The 19,965-nt window shown below is 42.3% G+C and overlaps 1 protein-coding gene across 1 annotated transcript in view; it reads left to right on the forward strand.

Moving 5' to 3' along the window:
• Window positions 1-1,155: 1,155 nt before the first annotated feature.
• Window positions 1,156-19,965, forward strand: part of SUSD5 (sushi domain containing 5) — a gene marked incomplete at both ends in the record, with an annotated part of 40,350 nt that continues 21,540 nt past the window's right edge. Inside the window, 3 exons of the mRNA XM_081247303.1 lie at window positions 1,156-1,246; window positions 11,433-11,610; window positions 16,753-16,871. Of these exons, the coding sequence (XP_081103429.1) occupies window positions 1,156-1,246; window positions 11,433-11,610; window positions 16,753-16,871 (388 nt within the window). The remainder of the gene's footprint in view (window positions 1,247-11,432; window positions 11,611-16,752; window positions 16,872-19,965) is intronic.

Genomic DNA, 19,965 nt, shown 5'->3' on the forward strand with positions numbered 1-19,965 from the left:
TCCAGTTTTTAATTATTGTGAATAAAGCTGCTATGAAATTTGGGTTTAAATCTTTTTGTGCACATATGTTTTCATTTCTTTTGGATATACACCCAGGAGTGGAATTCTGTGTCTTCAAGGAGGTGTATTTTAACTTTATATGAAACAGCCAAACAGTTCTCTAAAGCAGTTGCACCAAATAAACCTTTAGAGCATGCTATCTCCCCCAATTAGGACAGGGCAGGACAGGTCTGAATAAAGACAAACTTTAAAATTTCATTAGGATTCGGTAGTAATATCCAATTGACTATTCGAAAAGCGATAGTAGGCACAGCTCCTGAAGGAATCAATGCGTAGTTCCTGCAGGTGCCTTCTGCCCCCTCCCCTCCATTCTCAGCAATAATCAGCCTTTCAAAGGTCCCCTCCAGCCCAGACATGTGAATTCTCACTCCTCAGGTTACCAGCTAGCTGTTGCAAGATGAACAGTTAAGTAAATTAATTTACACTCACATGTGAATGATTGTCAGGCCTTTTAGGGAAGGGGAGTCTCGCTATTCCGTGCGTTTCACTCCTCAGAGTGAGGTTGGCAAGTTAGAGCTTTCTTTTTCGTAAAAATATTCTTCCTCTACAGGAGGACGCCAGCTGCAAAGTCAAGAGGCAGAGTACAGAGTTAGGCATCAGTTTTTTCACGGTCCTCCCGGGGCGGGGGTGTGTGGGGTGGGTTGGCCTCTCAGACTGCGTCACCCTTTTGCAGAGGGTCCCCAGGCAGGCGGGGGTTCCCTGCAGAGGGCTCTCCGCTCTCCCCGCCTCCACGCACCCTTCCCCTCTGCCCCGGAGGCGCCCAGGGAGCTCGCCGTTCGTTCAGCGCAGCCTCTTTTGGCACCGAGGCCCCCAGGTGCCCAGCACGAAGGCGGAGCCCGGCTACAGCCGCCTCCCCGGCGCCGAGTACTGGACCCCCTGGGAGTTCGGGGCCCCAGCGCTGCGGATCTGGCATCCCCAGCCTCCCTGGCTCCCCGCGCTCCTCCCTGTCTGCGCGCCGGGCGCGAAGCCTGCGACGCGCGAACAGAGCACAGCATGCGGAGCCGAGTGGCGCGCGCGGCGCAGTGGCGCGGGCACCCCCAATTGCCGCGCAGCCAGAGCCCGCGCTCCAGCCATCCGCCCATGGACGCCCGGACCATGGCTGCCAAGGGACCCGACTCCTGCACCCGGCTCTGGGTGGCGGCGCTGCTCCTGCTCGGCCTGCCAGGGCTCTCCGTGCGGGCAGAGGGTGAGTGTCTGGGGAGTGCCCGCGAGGCGGCGGGCCCAGGGTGGCGCGTGGGTTCTCGGTGGGGAAAGTGAAGCTCGCTGGGGGTGCCCCCTCGGAAGAGCCCGGAACACGACCAGCCTGGGAGGAAACAAGGAGCGCAGCTGTCCTGCGACCCCGTCTCCCTCTTGCAGCTCACCGAGTCCCCGCACGCCCAAACGCCCCCACAGGGCCCCTGAACCACTCCTTAATACACAAGAGAAAGCCTGTGCTTTGGTCCTGCAGGCCCGCCTCTAGCTTTCCAAGATCTCCTTGAAAGGTCTTTAAAATGAAATCACGTCTAGAGTGCCCTGGAACCTCCTCTGCCGAGACATAATTTCCCACGTCTATTAAATGTGCTCCGAATGGCAAGGCCAGTGATTACAAGACTCCCTTGGCGTTTTGGCTTGGTCCTGGAAGATCTGAAAGATGAGTGGAAATCAGCTAGGCAAAAGAGAGAGGAGAGGGTCCTGGGGAGAGGAAATAGCACGTGCAAAGGTCCTGTGAGTCGCAGGGGAAATGGGATAAATGGTAGAGTGGCTGGAGCGGAAAGTTCAAGGTGAGGCTCTCCTTCGACAAGAAGCTAGACAGGGCTTCCCTGGTGGCGCAGTGGTTAAGAATCCGCCTGCCAATGCAGGGGGCACGGGTTCAAGCCCCGGTCCGGGAAGATCCCACATGCCGCGGAGCAATGAAGCCTGTGTGCCACAGCTACTGAGCCTGCGTTCTAGATCCCGCAGGCCACAACTACTGAGCCTGCACGGCACAACTACTGAAGCCCACATGCCTAGAGCCCAGTGCACTGTGACAAAGAGAATCCACCACAATGAGAAGCCCGCGCACCACAACAAAGAGTAGCCCAGTAGCCCCCACTCTCAGCAACTAGAGAAAGCCCACGCACAGCAACGAAGACCCAACACAGCCAAATATAAATAAAAATAAATATATTTAAAATATAATTTAAAACAATTTTTAAAAGCTAGAGGAAATAAGTAAGGGCCAGATTTTTGTGGGTTCTGAGAATTGACCCATCTTTTTGTTTTTTCAACCTGAATTCAGATTTCAATACTTCCCTAAACTTAGCAGGATCACAGCCTTATATCAGTTCAGTTTCAAAAAGCTAATTCAGCTGTGTTTTGATTTTGGAACAAAACCCCGTTGACTTGGTGCAGAAGGATCTAAAAGAAAAGAAGCTAGCATGTTCTCACATCCATGAGGGGTTACTAGTAAATCCAAGCTTGGGACAGATTAGATTGATGAAGGAGAAAAACCCTCAGCTGATTTAGGATGCTTTGTATATTTTAAAATGTCATCGCTATTTAGCAAACAATATTCGGTGCAGAGAGAAAATTTGACAAAAAGAAGCATGGTGGTTAGGGAAAGGAGAAAGCAAGGGGAAAACCTCCAGATAGTATCTTAGAATTTTGGGTTCTCTTTGTCCTAAGTGCCAGCTTGTAGAACTCTTTGCTCCTAATTAAGGATGACTGTCTTTTTTCTCCATATGCTCAGAGAGAGTGTTAGAGGGGAAAACACTGTTAACTTTAAAGGCTCCTAGTGATCACTGTTAATTTTTAATTGAGATAAAATTCATGTAAAAGTTACCATTTTAAAATGCACCATCCAAGTGTTTTTAGTACAGTCATCAACCATCACCACTCTCTCATTTCTGAACATTTTCATCACCCAAAAAGAAATCCCATACCTAGTAGCAGCCAATCCACTGTTAATTCTTTTTTTTTTAATTTTTATTCACTTATTTATTTTTTGGCTGCATTGGGTCTTCGTTGCTGCACGAGGGCTTCCTCTAGTTGAGGCTAGCGGGGGCTACTTCGTCGTTGAGGTGCACAGGCTTCTCATTGCAGTGGCTTCTCTTGTCGAGGAGCACTGGGCTCTAGGTGCACGGGCTTCAGTAGTTGTGGCACTCAGGCTCAGTAGTTGTGGCTTGTTGTGGCTCGCAGGCTCTAGAGCGCAGGCTCAGTAGTTGTGGCTCACGGGCTTAGTTGCTCCACGGCATGTGGGATCTTCCCGGACCAGGGCTCAAACCCGTTTCCCCTACATTGGCAGGCAGATTCTTAACCACTGCACCACCAGGGAAGTCCCTGTTAATTCTTTACTGTAGTACTTTTTGGCCTGACATTGAGTCATGAAAATTAAGCTGATTTTAAAGAATGCAAGTAGAATAGATTGGAGCTAGTATTAACCTTTGAACAATGTATACTATTGTACCAATTTTAATTCCTTTTAAAGAAATATCTCTGCAACCCATGAGGCTTTAGAGTTTCACCCCATTATAACTGCTTAAGTGGAATGCCAGATGGATATGGATCAATATTTTGTGCCTATCTGGCTTGATGTGGGTCATAGAAAATTTAAGACAGAAATATCATTGGATAAGGAGAAAGTAACGACAGCACCAGGCATATTTTCTTGTTAACACTTGCCAGAAATGCCTCCATTTCTCCCTTCTCCTTTCCTTCCTTCTTCCGCAATGGAGAACTATAGGTAAATTGCTTTCAAGAAACTCCATTTGCTGAGCTCCAACTTTTATAATAGAGCCATTGAAGAATTAGAATCTATTTATAAAAGGATTCTTTTCCTTACTAAATATATGCTTAACTACCACTTCACATTTAGGTATTTATGTTCTACAGTGATGGAAGGAGGAAGAAGAAATGTGCAGCTAAACTGATGTGTTAAGGCATTTGAAGAGAGAGAATTTGGAGTTATTAAAAATTCCATAGACTTATTCAAAAATAAGTCAAACTCAAATGAAAAACATTTAGTTTTACATTGGACTAATTAGATGTGTATCTTATACATAAAAGAGACCTGCTACTGTAATTTTAAAACACTTTTGAAACAGAAAAATCTTCGCATTAACTGAATGCAAATTAACTGTGCTTGGGTAAAGACTGCAGGAAAAGATTCATTAATTCAACAGATAATTTGAGTGTCTACCATATGCTAGGTACTGTCCTTGCTGTTGAGGATAGAACGGTGAGGAGAAAGAGGTCCTTGCTATCAGGGAGCTTAAAATCCAATGAGGGAGAGAGTCATTAAGCAAATAATTATATGAATGAAATGTGAACTTGCGATTTTGATAAGTGATAAGATTAAAGGACGGAGGTATTATGAGGGCATATATTAAGAGATTTTTGACTTGGCGTAGGAGGATCTGAAAGATAAGTAAGAATTAACTAGGCAAAGGGGGGAAGAAAGAGGATCTGGATAGAGAATAGCATGTACAGAGAAACTATGAGTGGCAGAGAAACTGGGACATGTGCTAAGAAACAGAGTGACTGGGGCTTCCCTGGTGGCACAGTGGTTGAGAGTCCGCCTGCCGATGCAGGGGACGCGGGTTCGTGCCCCAGGCCGGGAAGATCCCACGTGCCGCGGAGCAGCTGGGCCCGTGAGCCATGGCCGTCGAGCCCGCGCGTCCGGAGCCTGTGCTCCGCAACGGGAGAGGCCACAACAGTGAGAGGCCCGCGTACCGCAAAAAAAAAAAGAAACAGAGTGACTGGAGCCCAGAGTCCAAGGTAGAAGTAGTTTGAGATGACGCTGGGGAAACTGATATGGGGCCAAGTTTTGTTTTAATCCAAAAAAGAGAGACTGATCAGGTTTGCACTTTGAGAAGCTCACCCTGAGAGTAGGAAGAATGGATGGCACCAGGGCAAGATTGGACGTGGAGAGACCATGTAGGGTGCTATTTCAGTTGTGCAGGTGAGAGAGGGTGGGGGTGGAGAGGAGGATGGGGTCAATGGAAAGGGTCTGGACTGAAGAGAAAAATGTGAGTCATCCATGTCAAGATGGCCTTTGAAACCATGTGTGTAAATGGAATCCTAGGGAAAAGTTTTACAATCAGAAGAGATGACCTACTTAATTTCTGCACAGATTTTTGTCACTTAAGTAAAAATGTTTTACTGCAACCTTGCTGAACTGTTCTAGTAGTTTTTTTGGTGGATTTCTTAGGATTTTCTATATGCAAGATCACGTCATTTGCAAATATAGTTTTACTTCTTTCCAACCTGGATGGCTTTTATTTCATCTTCTTGCCTAACTGCCTTGGAGAGAACTGCCAGTACAATGTTGAATAGAAGTGGCAAGAGCAGACATCCTTGATCTTAGGGGAAGGTATTCGGTCTTCCACCACCAAGTGTGATGTTAGCTATGGGATTTTTGTAGATGCTCTTTATCAGGCTGAAGATATTCCCCTCCCTTCTTAGTTTGTTGAATGTTTTTTTATCATGAAAGGGTACTGAATTTTGTCAAGTGCCTTTCTGCATCTATTGAGATGGTCATGTAGTTTTTGTCCTTTATTCTATTGATAAGTTGTATTATATTAATTGATTTGGGGATATAAACCAACCTTGTATTCCTGGGATAGATCCCACTTGGTCATGGTATATAATTTTTTTTTATGCTGCTGGATTTAGTTTGCTAGTATTTTTGTTGAGGACTTTTGTGTCTATATTTATAAGAGATAATGGCCTGTAGTTTTCTTTTCTTGCAGTGTCTTTTGTCTGGTTTTGGCATTAGGGCAATGGTGGCCTCATAGAAAAAGCTGGGAAGTGTTGTTCCCTCCTGTTCTATTTTTTAGATGAGTTTATAGAGAATTGATATCAAGTTCTTTTTAGCTATTTGGTAGAATTCATCAGTGAAGCCATCTGAACATGTGCTTTTCTTTCTGGGTAATTTTAAATTACTAAATCAATCTCTTTACTTGTTAAAGGTCTATTCATATTTTCTATTTCTTCTTGAGTCAATTTCAGTAGTTTGTGTCTTTTTAGGAATTTTTCCATTTCATACGCATTACCTAATTTTTGGCATACAGTTGTTTTGGGGTTCTGGGGGGTTTTTTTGGCCATGCTGTGTGGCATGTGGGATCCTAGTTCCCCAACCAGGCATCCCTGCGTCCCCTGCACCGGAAGCACGGAGTCCCAACCACTGGACTGCCAGGGAAGTCTGGCATACAGTTGCTTATAGTAGTCCTTTATAATCTTTGTATTTCCATAAGGTTGGAGTAATAACTGTCCTCTCATTCCTGTTTTAGTAATTCAAGTCTTCTTTCTTTTTTTTTCTTGGTCATTTTAACTAAACGTTTGTCAATTTTGTTGACCTTCCCAAAAACCAACTTTTGGTTTTACTGATTTTCTTTATTGTTTTTCCTTTTCTATTTCATTAATTTTTGCTTTAATTCTTATTATTTCCTTCTTCTGATTGCTTTGGGTTTATTTTGCTCTTCTTTTCCAGTGTTTTCCAACAGGTTAGGATTTTTATTTTTTAACATTTTTATTGGAGTATAATTGTTTTACAATGGTGTGTTAGTTTCTGCTTTATAACAAAGTGAATCAGTTATACATATACATATATCCCCATATCTCTTCCCTCTTTCATCTCCCTCCCTCCCAACCTCCCTATCCCACCCTTCTAGCTGGTCACAAAGCACCGAGTTGATCTCCCTGTGCTATGCGACTGCTTCCCACTAGCTATCTATTTTACATTTGGTAGTGTATATATGTCCATATATACACTACCACTCTCTCACTTTGTCCCAGCTTACCCTTCCCCCTCCCCGTGTTCTCAAGTCCATTCTCTAGTAGGTCTGAGTCTTTATTCCCGTCTTGCCCCTAGGTTCTTCATGACCTTTTTTTTTTTTTTTTTTTAAGATTCCATATATATATGTGTTAGTATACGGTATTTGTTTTTCTCTTTCTGACTTACTTCACTCTGTATGACAGACTCTAGGTCCATCCACCTCACTACAAATAACTCAATTTCGTTTCTTTTTATGGCTGAGTAATATTCCATTGTATATATGTGCCACATCTTCTTTATCGATTCATTGTTGATAGACACTAAGGTTGCTTCCATGTCCTGGCTATTGTAAATAGAGCTGCAGTGAACATTGTGGTACATGACTCCTTTTGAATTATGGTTTTCTCAGGGTATATGCCCAGTAGTGGGATTGCTGGGTCATATGGTAGTTCTATTTTTAGTTTTTTAAGGAACGTCCATACTGTTCTCCATAGTGGCTGTATCAATTTACATTCCCACCAACAGTGTATGAGGGTTCCCTTTTCTCCACACCCTCTCCAGCATTTATTGTTTGTAGATTTTTTGATGATGGCCATTCTGACTGGTGTGATAGGATTTTTATTTGAGATAATTTTTCTTATTTTAATGTGGGCATTTATAGTTATAAATTCCCCTCTATGCAGTGCATTAACTGCATCCCATAAGGTTTAGCAGGTTTTGCCTTCACTCATCTCAAAATATTTTCTAATTTTGTGGTTTCTCCTTGTCTCATCAGTTATTTAGAAGTGCTTGGTTTCATTTCTATTTATTTATGAATTTCCCAATTTATTTATGTTATTAATTTCTAATTCTACCCCATAGTAATTAGAGAAAATACTTAGTACAATTATAATCCTTTTAAACTTATTATGGCTTATTTTATTGCCTAGCATATGGTCTACCCTGAAGAATGTTCCATGCGCACTTGAGAAGAATGTGTATTCTGCTGCTGTTGGGTGCCATTTTATACAATCAATGTTCACTTTTATTTAACCGTGTATTGATTTTTCCCCCTTTCCATTCCATCTTGCCTCTCAAATAATTTTCTTTCTGCCTGAAATACTTCTTTTACTATTTCCTACAAGGAGGATCTGCTGGTGGCAGACCACCTTGATTTTGGCTTATCTGAAAAAATAAATTTGTTTCATCTTTGTTCTTTGAAATATATTTTCAGTGAGTATAGAATTCTAAATTTGCAGCTATTTTTTGCTAGTAATTGTATCCTTGCTTCCATTGCTATTGTTTTAGAAGACAGCACTCAAACTGCTGCTACTTTGAAAGTATTCTCTCCCTTCTCTCTATCTGCTTTGACATTATTTTCTTTGTCTTTACCATTTTGCAGCATCACTGGTATGTATATACTTATAGGTATTTTCCATATTGGGATTTGTTGTTGGACTTATTCAATCCATGTATTGGAATATTTATCAGTTCTATAAAATTCACAGGCATTTTGTCTTCAGATATCACTTCCACCTCATTTTTCTCTCTCCTCTCTGGGAATTCTGATTAAAGTGTATGTTAATCCTTATTCTTGGGACTTCCCTGGTGGCGCAGTGGTTAAGAATCCACCTGCCAACGCAGGGGACATGGGTTTGAGCCCTGGTCTGGGAAGATCCCACATGCTACAGAGCAACAAAGCCCATGCGCCACACTACTAAGCCTGTGCTCTACAGCTCACAAGCCTCAACTGCTGAGCCCACGTGCCACAACTACTGAAACCCGTGCGCCTAGAGCCCGTGCTCCACAACAAAAGAAGCTACGGCAATGAGAAGCCCATGCACTGCAACAAAGAGTAGCCCCCGCTCGCCACAACTAGAGAAAGCCCACACACAGCAACAAAGACCCAACATGGCCAATAATTAATTTTTTTAAAATCCTTATTCCTTCCTTCATGTCTCTTTATTATCTGAATATTTTTCATCTTTTCTTGTTTCTTTACTACATTTTGGATGATGTCTTCTGATTTTTTTTAATATTTATTTATTTGGTTGCACTGGGTCTTAGTTGATGCAAGTGGGCTCCTTAGTTGCAGCAGGTGGGCTCCTTAGTTGTGGCACGCGGGCTCCTTAGTTGTGGCATGTGAACTCTTAGCTGCGGCATGCATATGGGATCTAGTTCCCTGACGAGTGATCGAACCTGGGCCCCCTGCATAGAGAGCATAGGGCCTTAACCACTGCACCACCAGGGAAGTCTCCTGCTTTCTTTTTCAAGGTTAAGTTCTTTGTTTAAATGCATCTGATATTCAGCCAAAAACATTTATTGCATTTTAAATTTATCATTGTATTTTTAATTTCTAGAAGCCCTATTTTGTGCTTTTTTCAGATCAGCTAAGCACTTTTTATCATTTCCTATTCTTTGCAGATATTTTCAAACTTGTCTTTTATTTCTTTAAATATAGTAATCATGACTGTTCTATAATCTGTGCCTGTTAATACCAGTATTGGACTTATCTTTAGGTCAGTTTCTGCTACATGTGGTATCTGTTGCTTCTCACTCATGGTGCCTTGTTTCCTTGTACACTTCACTGTTTTTAGTTCAGTAGTCATGGGCTTTGAATAAGTATTTGTATGGGATTTCCTGAAGCATAAAATGAAGGGGGTTTTTTTCTCCAGAGAGGAGTTAGTTACAATTTTTCCTATCAGGTGTCTGGACAAATGTCAGTCTCAGGCCACTTTAAGCTAAATCCATGGCTTGAAGTGTCTTAGGCATAAATTTTTGTTAGAACTACAATTCCAAATCAGCATTAGCACTTGGCCTCCTAGCACCAAGACAGCTCATTCAACAGTTCTTGAGAATGAGGGAAGGGGATATTTTTTATCCTTGTTCACTCTTATCTTGAGACTTTAACCCTTCAGACTCTCATATTCATGTGTGCATGTGACAGTGGTAGAGTGGGGAGGAGAGGGCTATCAGATTCCCTACATCATGTGAACCCTGGGCTTTCACTTTTATCTCTCTTGCACAGGGGCTTGGCCATCAAAATCTCTGTTTAATTTCATAGCATTTTTTTTCCAGATAGACAAATGCTATTAATACAAAAGTGTCTTGGGGTGCATGCTTACTTCTCCAGGTAGGACCATCAAGTATAGTTGTTCAGGTCATGTACTGCACATTGTCACCATATCTGAGGGAGCTCCAGTCACCTACAGATATGTTTACTGTGAAAAGTTTTTGCATTTTTTATTATAGCTTTTGGTTCCAAAGATGGAGAGATTACTGTATTTGTTGTAATCATTTTGCAGTAGATGACAGTTAAGTCTCTTATTCTAATAAAATCAATTTATTATGATAATTTTGCTGACAGATGGAAGTGAAGTATACCATTTTAAGTGGGTTTCTTCTCCCCTGCCTTTATCTTAAGCTTGACAGGGTCACCCAAGGCACTGTTTCGTCCTTCCGAGAGGCCCTGGGGACCCCAGCACTCCCTCCTGCACCATGGTTTTCTTGCCTAAAGCTGTCCTTTGCTTTCAGACTCAGCTTCCACCTCTGCCTGAGCTCACATCCTATTCCACCCATCTGTCGCACATTTTTCGAGGCCTGCTACCTGCCCATAGATTGATGTGGTGCAGGCAGCCAGGGTGCACCAGACGTGGCTGCTGCTGTCTTGTCCAGTGGGGAGAAATACAGCGCACTCACTGTAGGAAGGACCTGAAAATGTCCTGAGACAATGGGACAGAGAGAAGGGAAGCAACCTGCTGTCTGTGGTCACCCCAGGGCTGGGGCAGCAGAGGAAGGCAGAGCTGAGGCTGAATCAGGGTCTTGGACACCAAGTGACCCAACCTAAGGGAACCTAGGACGATGAGCCTTGGCACTTGGTGTTTGTAAAACATTTTTTATTTACTTATTTTTATTTAATTTTTTATTTTTATACAATTTTAAAGGTTTACAGGTATTACAAAATATTGGCTGTATTCCCTGTGTTATACAATATATCCTTGAGCCTATCTTACACTCAATAGTTTGTACCTCCCACTCCCCAACCCCCATATTGCCCCCCTTTCTCTCCCCCAACTAGTAACCACTAGTGTGTTCTTTATATCTGCAAGTCTGCTTCTTTGTTGTTATATTCACTAGTTTGTTGTACTTTTTAGATTCCATGTGTAAGTGATATCCATTCTCTGTCTGGCTTATTTCACCTAGCACAGTGCCCTCCCAAGTCTATCCATGTTGCTCCAAATGGCAAAATTTTGTGCTTTTTTAATGGCTGAGTAGTATTCCATTGTATATATATGTATACTGTATCTTCTTTATCCATTCATCTGTTGATGGACACTGAGGATGTTTCCATGTCTTGGCAATTGTAAATAATGCTGCTAAACATCTTTTTAAAAGGAAGATTTGAAGGGCTTATCCAGATAAACATGCCAGAACAGGCAGTTAAATTTTTTTTTAAGTTAAGAGGTAAAAATAGATTAAAACACCAGTGTAACTGTCATCACAGTCCAGGGACGAATGCAATGGGGTAGTTGCTGCACTTGGATCTTTAGGCAAGTGGGAAACTACAGTTCTGATGGGCATCTGCCAGAGGGTGAGTTTGCTGAGACTAAATTCCCATGGATCCTAGAGTCAGCCTGTGTCCGTGCTTGTCCTCACACAGGGAAGCTCTTTGTGCTGGAGTCTCAGAATGGCTCTCAAGGCCTGGAACTAGAGGCCGCTCGGCTTTCCTGCAAGAGCAGAGGCGCTCACCTGGTGTCTGCGGACGAGCTGCGGAGGGTGGTGCAGGACTGTGCCTTCTCCGTGTGCACCACGGGCTGGCTGGCGGACGGCAGCCTGGGGTAAGTCAGGCCAGCTGGGGGCTCTCCTGCCAACTCACCCCGCCTTGCCATTAGGGCTGATACGGGGCTCAATAGAGGTGCCAGGATAGTCAGAGTGCAATGGGCTGTGGCTTCCAGTATATTCTTGTTTTGAGTTAAATATAAAAACAAAATGTTAAACAAAATATAAAAACAAAAATGTTAATAAAAACATTTTTCTGGAGTTCTGTCGCAGTTTTTTCCTCTTTACTTTGTTATTCTGAATTTCCTTTTAAGTTACAAAAGAAAAAAATGCTTGTAAAAATTTCAAATAATACAGATATATATGAAGTGCAAAGTGAGTTTCTCTCTTCTTCCCCACCTCAGAGGTAATGACTCTTAACTATTTGATATATATTCTTTATCTCTTTTTCTCTGTGGATATTCATCTGCATCGATGGGAAGAGGAAGATGGTATGGAGGTTTTAAAATATAACCACGAGGGACTTCCCTGGCGGTCCAGTGGTTAAGACTCCATGCTTCCATTGCAGGGGGCACGGATTCGATCCCTGGTCAGGGAACTAAGATCCCGCATGCCCTGTGGCGCGGCCAAATAAATAAAAGTTGAGAGTCATCAGATCAATTTAAAAAAAGGATAAATTTAAATAAATTTTAAAAAATAAAATAAAATATGGCCCCAAATTCTTTCACATTGCTCCCATTGAGAAGTGGGGTTTATGTCCTCTCCCTGTGAATCAGGGACAGCATAGTACTGCCTCGACCAGTAGAATACAGCAGGAGTGATACTGTGTGACTTCTGAGGGTAGGTCGGAAAAACCCATGGTCAGATTTCTGGGGACATTTACTTTTGAGATACTATCTATGAAGTCCTAGGAAGCCCAGGCCACATGGAAATGCCTTATGTATGTACTCTCACCAATAGCCCCAACTGATGTCCCAGCCAATAGCCAGCATTAACTATCAGAAATGTGAATGCAGATGCCTCCAGGTGATTCTAGCCCCCAGCTATTGAGTTAGGCAGCCTGTAAGTCTTTCCAGCTCAGCCTTAGACATTACAGAGCAGAGACAAGCCTTTCCCATTGTGCCCTATCTGAATTCCTGACCCATGGAATCCTTGTGGAGAAGTAATTCTGTGGCCAGCTAGGAGAAAACATCCCATTAGTGCTGTTAACTACTCCATTAGTCATAAACAGAGAAGGCAGGAGCCATTCCACGTTTTCCTTCATGCCACAGGAATGTGAAAGAACAAATGGGCTCCAAAAACTACTTTGCTTGATAATGACCCTGAAGGTGTCTGGCTGGGAGATGGCCATAGAAAACACATGCAACCATGTTGATTCACATCTCCAAAGGTGCCACATGTAAAGCAGCAATTGAATTAAGAGAACAAATGAGGTTACTTCCAAAGCTTTTCAGTGAATCTGGAATTGTGGCTCTCTCTGCTTTATATTTCACATCCAAGTTCCTAAATAGACAAAATATGTCCCATGTATGCATGTTTCCATAACGTAGTCAAGTGTGGATATTTTTCATAACTCTGTCACTATCATTATATCAGATAACCAGGGTATTCTAAAGATTCCAAAGAGCCAGCTTGGAGCCAGGCTTAGGTCTCCCAGGCATTACAAATTGAAACTGAGTCACTGGAAAGGTTTATCCTCTCTGGGTTTCCTGTAAGGTGTTAAGACATGTTAGTGGATCTGTAACTTGCTTAGATGCTATTTTTTTGCTGTTGTTGGCCACGCTGCACAGCTTATGGGATCTCAGTTCCCTGACCAGGGATGGAACCCCAGCCCTCAGCAGTAACAGCGTGGAGTCCTAACCACTGAACCACCAGGGAATTCCCTTAGATGCTATTTCTTTAAAGTAAACACACTTACTTGATATATTTACTACATGACATATTAAAATAGTTTTCCATGTTAATGTTTCTGGAACCAAGAAGTATCTGACCATTAGTATGGACATTTCACTGTGCATCTTTCCTGCACAGCCATCTCCCCTCTCCACCAAAAACTAATTATTAAATGCATGGCGCATCTTGCAATTGATGGCATAGTAGTTACATAGATCTGATCTGTATCTCCATGAATTTATATTCAATATATACATATATCTAGAAGATGGAGATCTAGAATGGTGAATCTAGAATTCGGGGCTATTTGTCTCCTGGGAGCTTTTACAGATTTCATAAAGCATGTCTGAAAAGCTGAGAAGCGACTTAGATAGCCTCATAGGACTAGGAGAACAGAGATTTGAATTCAGGTTTTATGTATGTGGGGGCCAAGGGAATCCTTTTGCTTAGGGTTGGAACATTGAAGGGCTGTACCCTAGGAGTCATAGTAAACTGGAACAAGTACACAGGCCCTCAAAGGAGCTGCAGCATAGCATCAAATCCTCTGAAGCCATGAGTTTGGACTGAGATGATACTAGAGTTCCAGTGTTCCAGATAGGTAGCAGAACTGATTTTAAAAATCTTTTCTGGAGGAAAATAACATTATTCTAGACAATTTATTTCCACAAACTATTTTAGCAAATATAGGATTTGTCAAGCAAAATAAAATAACCAGTCACGTGAGGAGACAAGGCAACAAGATAAGAATAGCCAATAGAAACTCTAGACGTTAACACTGGTAGATGCAAACTTTAAAAGAACTCTTTAAAATGTTCAAAGATACAAAAGACAAAAAGGAGAATTTTGGAAGAAGACTGAAAAGTATAAAAATAACCAAATGAAAACTCTAGAAATAAAAATACAGTAGCTGAAATTAAGAACTTAATGGATGGATCTAACAGCTGATTTTAAGAGTCAAAGAGAAAATTAATGAACTGGAAGATATTTCAGAGGAAGATGTCCAGAATAAAGAACAGAAGAAAAAAGGATGAAAATATAGAAGAAAGGGTACAAGGCAAAGAAGATGCATGTAACTGGAATTCCAAAAGGAGAAGAGAAAGAAGATGAAGCAAAAGCAGTATGAGACTTAGCTACAACTGTGGAAAAACATCCACGCACAGATTCAAGAAGCCCTACAAAGCCCAAGTAGGATACATAAAATAATTTCACGACTTGGAACAACATGGTAAAACTGGTAAAAATCAAATATGAAGAAGAACTATTAAAAGTAATAATAAGAAAAAGAAAGAGTACCTTCAAAGGAGCAACAATAAATTGACAGTGAAAGCCCCAAGACCACTGAATGAGGCCTTCAAAGTGCTGAAAGGAAATTACTGCCAACCTAGAATTCTATACCCAGCGAAAATACCTTCCAAGAATAAAGGTAAAATAAAGAATTTTCAGACAGACAAAAGGTGAGAGAATTCATCATACATGATCTGCACTCAAAAAAAAACAACACTGTAGGGTGTTCTTCAGGCAGGAGGAAAATAATTGCAGGTGGATGGCTGGAGATGCCAAAAGGGATGAGTCGAAAAAGTAAATATGGGGGTGAATTGGAATTATGTACAGATGGTCCCTGACTTACAGTGGTTCAACTTACAATTTTTTTAACTTTATGATGGTGCAAAAACATTATGCATTCAACAGAAACTGTTCTTCAAATTGTGAATTTTGATCTCTTCCCAGGCTAGTGATATACTGTCTGATACTCTCTCATGATGCTGGGCAGTGGAAGTAAGCTGCAGCCCCCAGTCAGCCATGTGATCATGACAGTAAACAACTGATACACTTATAACCATTCTGTACCAAGACAACCATTCTGCTTTTTCACTTTCAGTACAGCATTCAATAAATTACATGAGATATTCAATGCTTTATTGTAAAATAGACTTTGTGTTAGATGATTTTACCCAGCTGTAGGCTAAAGTGTTTTGAGCACATTTAAGGTAGGCTAGGCTAAGCTCTGATGTTCAGTAGGTTTTGTGTGTTATATGCATTTTTGACTTACGTATTTTCAACTTACAGTGAGCTTTTGGAGATATAACCCCGCTGTAAGTTGAGGAAGATCTATAATTATATAAAGCAGTAACAGTAATACTAAACACTAAAAAATGGTATATCAGTCAGGAAGTGTTTTAAGTATGTTAATACATAGTATTTTAAATTGTGTTGTTGGGAAAGAGAGCAAAAGTAACATTAGGGCTTCCCTGGTGGCGCAGCGGTTGAGAGCCCGCCTGCCGATGCAGGGGACACGGGTTCGTGCCCCGGTCCGGGAAGATCCCACATGCCGCGGAGCGGCTGGGCCCGTGAGCCACGGCCGCTGAGCCTGCGCGTCCGGAGCCTGTGCTCTGCAATAGGAGAGGCCACAACAGTGAGAGGCCCACGTACCGCAAAAAAAAAAAAAAAAAAAAGTAACATTAAATTTTGATAAGTCAAGGAAGCGTGCTATAACCCCTGTGGTAACCACTAAAAGAATAGTAAAAGAACATATAACTTCCAAACCAATACAGAAGAAAAAGAGATTGCCAAAAAGGAATTCAAACAATCAAAATACGGGAAAGAAAAGAGAGGAAGAAAGGAAGAAGAATGGGCAGAACTAATAGAAATATGGCAGATTTAAATTCAAAGTGATCTGTTATTAAATTAAGTAGATATGATGCTCTAATTAGAAAACAAGGACCATCAGGTAGATTTTTTAAAGTTCTACTATTTGCTATTTACAAAAGATATCCTTAAATAAATCATGGGGCAAAAATAAATTATAATGGAAATTCACATATATGTAGAAATGAATGATATTAAAATATAACATACTCAAACTCATGGGATGCCACCAGTGCTATACCTGGAGGAAAATGTAAAGTGTTAAATGCTTGTGTTAGAAAAGCAAAGAGGCTGAAGGTTCATGAACCAATGATCCATCTTAAGAAATCCGAAAATAACAGCAAAACAAACCCCCCAAAAAGAAGAGAACTAATAAAGAGAAGAGAATTTTATGAAATAAAAACCAAACGTATACTAGAAGAGATCAACAATGTATTGCCCCTGAATCTTGAATTGATATATGTGACCTCAATTCAGGCACCACCTATAACTTCCTGCTTTTAGACTTCTGGGGAGAGTACTGATACTTTATCATATCGATACTTTCAGCCAAAACTCCTGAATCAGGAAAATCTCTGCTGATTCAGAGCTGACAGCAGAAAAGAATTCTTTCCCAGTTTTGGTTAGTTCTCCTAACCCACTGTCTTCTTTGTCTGTTTTAGGACAACCATGTGTAGCAAGGGGAGTGGTGAACGGCAAATCATGAGAGCTGTCGATGTGCGAATTGAAAGCAACCCAGTTCCTGGTGGCACATACAATGCCCTGTGTATTAAGGATGAAGGTCAGTGCCAGAGCCTTTGTAAAGGTTTCGGAGGATGTGCTCGTGGGGGTTGACCTCTTAGGTTGTGTTCTCTAGAAACTGACCTTAAGATGAGGATTCACTGAACACCAAGAATCAGGAAGACTTCCAAAGAAAAGCCAACAAGGCAGTGGGGAAGTGGACGGGGAAAGGAAGGGGGGAGGCAACGGTGCAGCACTAAGCAAAGTCCACAGTGGCTGTGAGGTGGGGGGGTAACTTTGGCTCAATCCTGCAGGGAATCTCTGGAGACAGTGACCACAGGTCACCACGGTTTCCTGACCAGGGGTGAGAGAACAGGGGTATTGATACCACTGACCTTGTCAGTCATTGTTTAAGGGCTGCTTCAGGGAGATATAAATTCCCAGACTCTTCTGGTTTTCAGTGTGCTCAGACAAAGAGTTATGATAGCTGAGTCACCCTCCAACAAAGATGCACAGATGCTCACCCAGAGCCCCTGTGCATGGGAATGGTAAAGGGATCTAGGAAATATGGGCAGACCCCTGACAGCATGTGCTGCAGCTGCTGATACCACTTACCCTTTGGTCTGTCTTCATGGTGGAAATTTTTCTAAAAAGAAAAAAAATCCTTTTTTCCGAAAGGAAATTTATAGGATTTAGGAAACTGCTCCTAGAAAGAAAAATACAACTTCCTTCTGGGAAATCAGCTGAGTGGTGAGGAGAAAACCATAAAGGAGTCTCCAGGGCAGCGTTTCATGTGCACTGGAGAAAGTACACCTTCATTATCAGAAATATATGCTGCTGAAAGGGAATGTCCATGAAAATGGGGAGAAAGCAAGCTGCTTACTCATCAGTCATAAAAATCAGCACAGGTACTGCCAGGCTGCACACTGGTCTCATCTGGGAAGTTTTAAGAACTACTGATACCTGGGTGCCAGCCCTAGAGATACGGATGTAAATGTTCTGGACATTGGGCTTTTTTAAAGCTGCTCAGTGACTATAACATGTAGCCCAGTTTGAGAAGTAGTTCTCTAATGCAGAGTTTCCCAAAGCTCTCTGATGATGAGAAATACCAGATGAACTTATTAGAAATGCAAACCCTCATGCTGCATCCCAGAGGCACCAAATCCCAATCTCCAGGGAAGGTGTCAGAGGAGTTGGTAAATCAAAGAGCCACAGTGAACCCTACAGCCCTGGCTGGTGCTTGTTAGATGTTTATTGGCAGTAGGCTTCTCTGCTGCCACGGCATCTCCCTCCAGGAAGGGTTCTACATTTGCTGATTGCAGTCAAGCAACTGAAAGATGTGGCCATGGAAAGCTCTGGGGAGAACAACATCCATGGTTTGCTTTTTTAAAAAACCACATAAGTAAATGAGAACGATCCTTTGAATCTCAAACATAGGCAAAGGTTCAGATCCCTGAGGGAGACAGGACAGAGCCAGAGGAAAACCAGCATGACCTTTCTTTAGTGATCTCAAATGGATACGTGGGGCTTCTGAGTCTGATCTCTTTCCTCTCACGAACAAGAGGTAGCAGCTAGCTTTTGCTGTGTAACATACCACCCCCAAATGTAGTGGCTTAAAACAACTGTTTGTTTAGTTCACTATTTTGGGGGGAGGGCAGAAATTTGTGTTATTCTTCTGGCCTCAGCTGGGCTCATTCACGAGTCCACAGTCAGCTGCTGGGGAGGGGTCTTGCTTCTGGGCGTTGGCTGGATGTTGACTGGGGTGATGGGTGGGGGGCAGGCACTGAGCCATGTGTTACTCATCATACAACAGGAGATCCTGGGCTTTCCACCTCACAGGCTTCAAACAGGTTGTGTGTATGCAAGTGTGTGCCCCTTTGCCCACAACTGTAGTGCATGAAGCCAGAGGCTGGAAACATCTGTTCACATCCTATAGGGCACCAAGTTTAAAACCATGACAGTGACTCCAAAACTGAGTTATTGCCAAACCAGTAAGACGTGCCTACTGATATACTGCACTCAGAGGAGCACAACTTCAGTTCAGTAGTATTCCTGCCAAAAATGTGCAACCTGAATCTAATCATGAGGAAACTTTAGCCAAACTCAAGGTGAGAAACATCGTATAAAATGACTGGCCTATACTCTTTTTAAAATGTCAAGGAGGGCTTCCCTGGTGGTGCAGTGGTTAAGAATCCGCTTGCCAGTGCAGGGGACAAAGGTTCGAGCCCTGGTCCGGGAAGATCCCACATGCCGCGGAGCAACTAAGCCCGTGCGCCTAGAGTCCATGCTCTGCAACAGGAGAAGCCACCGCAATGAGAAGCCTGCATACCACAAGGAAGAATAGCCCTCACTCACCACAACTAGAGAAAGCCTGCACGCAGCAACGAAGACCCAATGCAGTCAAAAATAAATTTAATTTAATTTAAAAAACAAAAGAAGAATGTCAAGGATAAGAAAGAGAAAGAGGGAATTCCCTGGCTGTCCAATGGTTAGGACTCCACACTTCCACTGCAGGGGGCGCAGGTTCGATCCCTGGTTGGGGAACTAAGATCCTGTAAGCCTCGTGGTGCAGCAAAAAAAAAAAAAAAAAAAAGACAAAGAAAGGCAAGGCAACTGTTTTGGATTAAAATAGACTAAAAAGACTTGACAACTAAATGTAATTTGTGATCCTAGATTGTATTTTGGACCAGGAGAAAACAGCTATAATTGATGAAATCTGAATATGGATTTGAATTAGATAATAGTATTGTATCAATGCTCAAATTCCCTGATTTTGGTAACTACTGCAGTTATGTAAGACACTATCCTTGTTCTTGGAAATATATACCAAGGTTCTTAGGGACAAAGTGACATCATATCTACAACTCATTCTCAAGTGGTTCAGAAAGGAATTACAGGCACTTCCCTGGTGGTCCAGTGGTTAAGAATCCACCTTCTAATGCAGAGGACATGGGTTTGATCCCTGGTTGGAGAACTAAGATCCCACATGCCGCGGGACAACTAAGCCCACACGCTGCAACTAGAGAAGCCCGTGTGCCGCAATGAAGAGCCTGTGTGTTGCAATGAAGCAAAGACCCAGAGCAGACAAAATTAAAAAAAAAAAGAATTACAGATATAGATACACATATATACATATTCGTATATGTATACATACA

The sequence above is a fragment of the Mesoplodon bidens genome (assembly GCF_964165515.1).
Source record: "Mesoplodon bidens genome assembly, chromosome: 10".
Taxonomy (NCBI): domain Eukaryota; kingdom Metazoa; phylum Chordata; class Mammalia; order Artiodactyla; family Ziphiidae; genus Mesoplodon; species Mesoplodon bidens.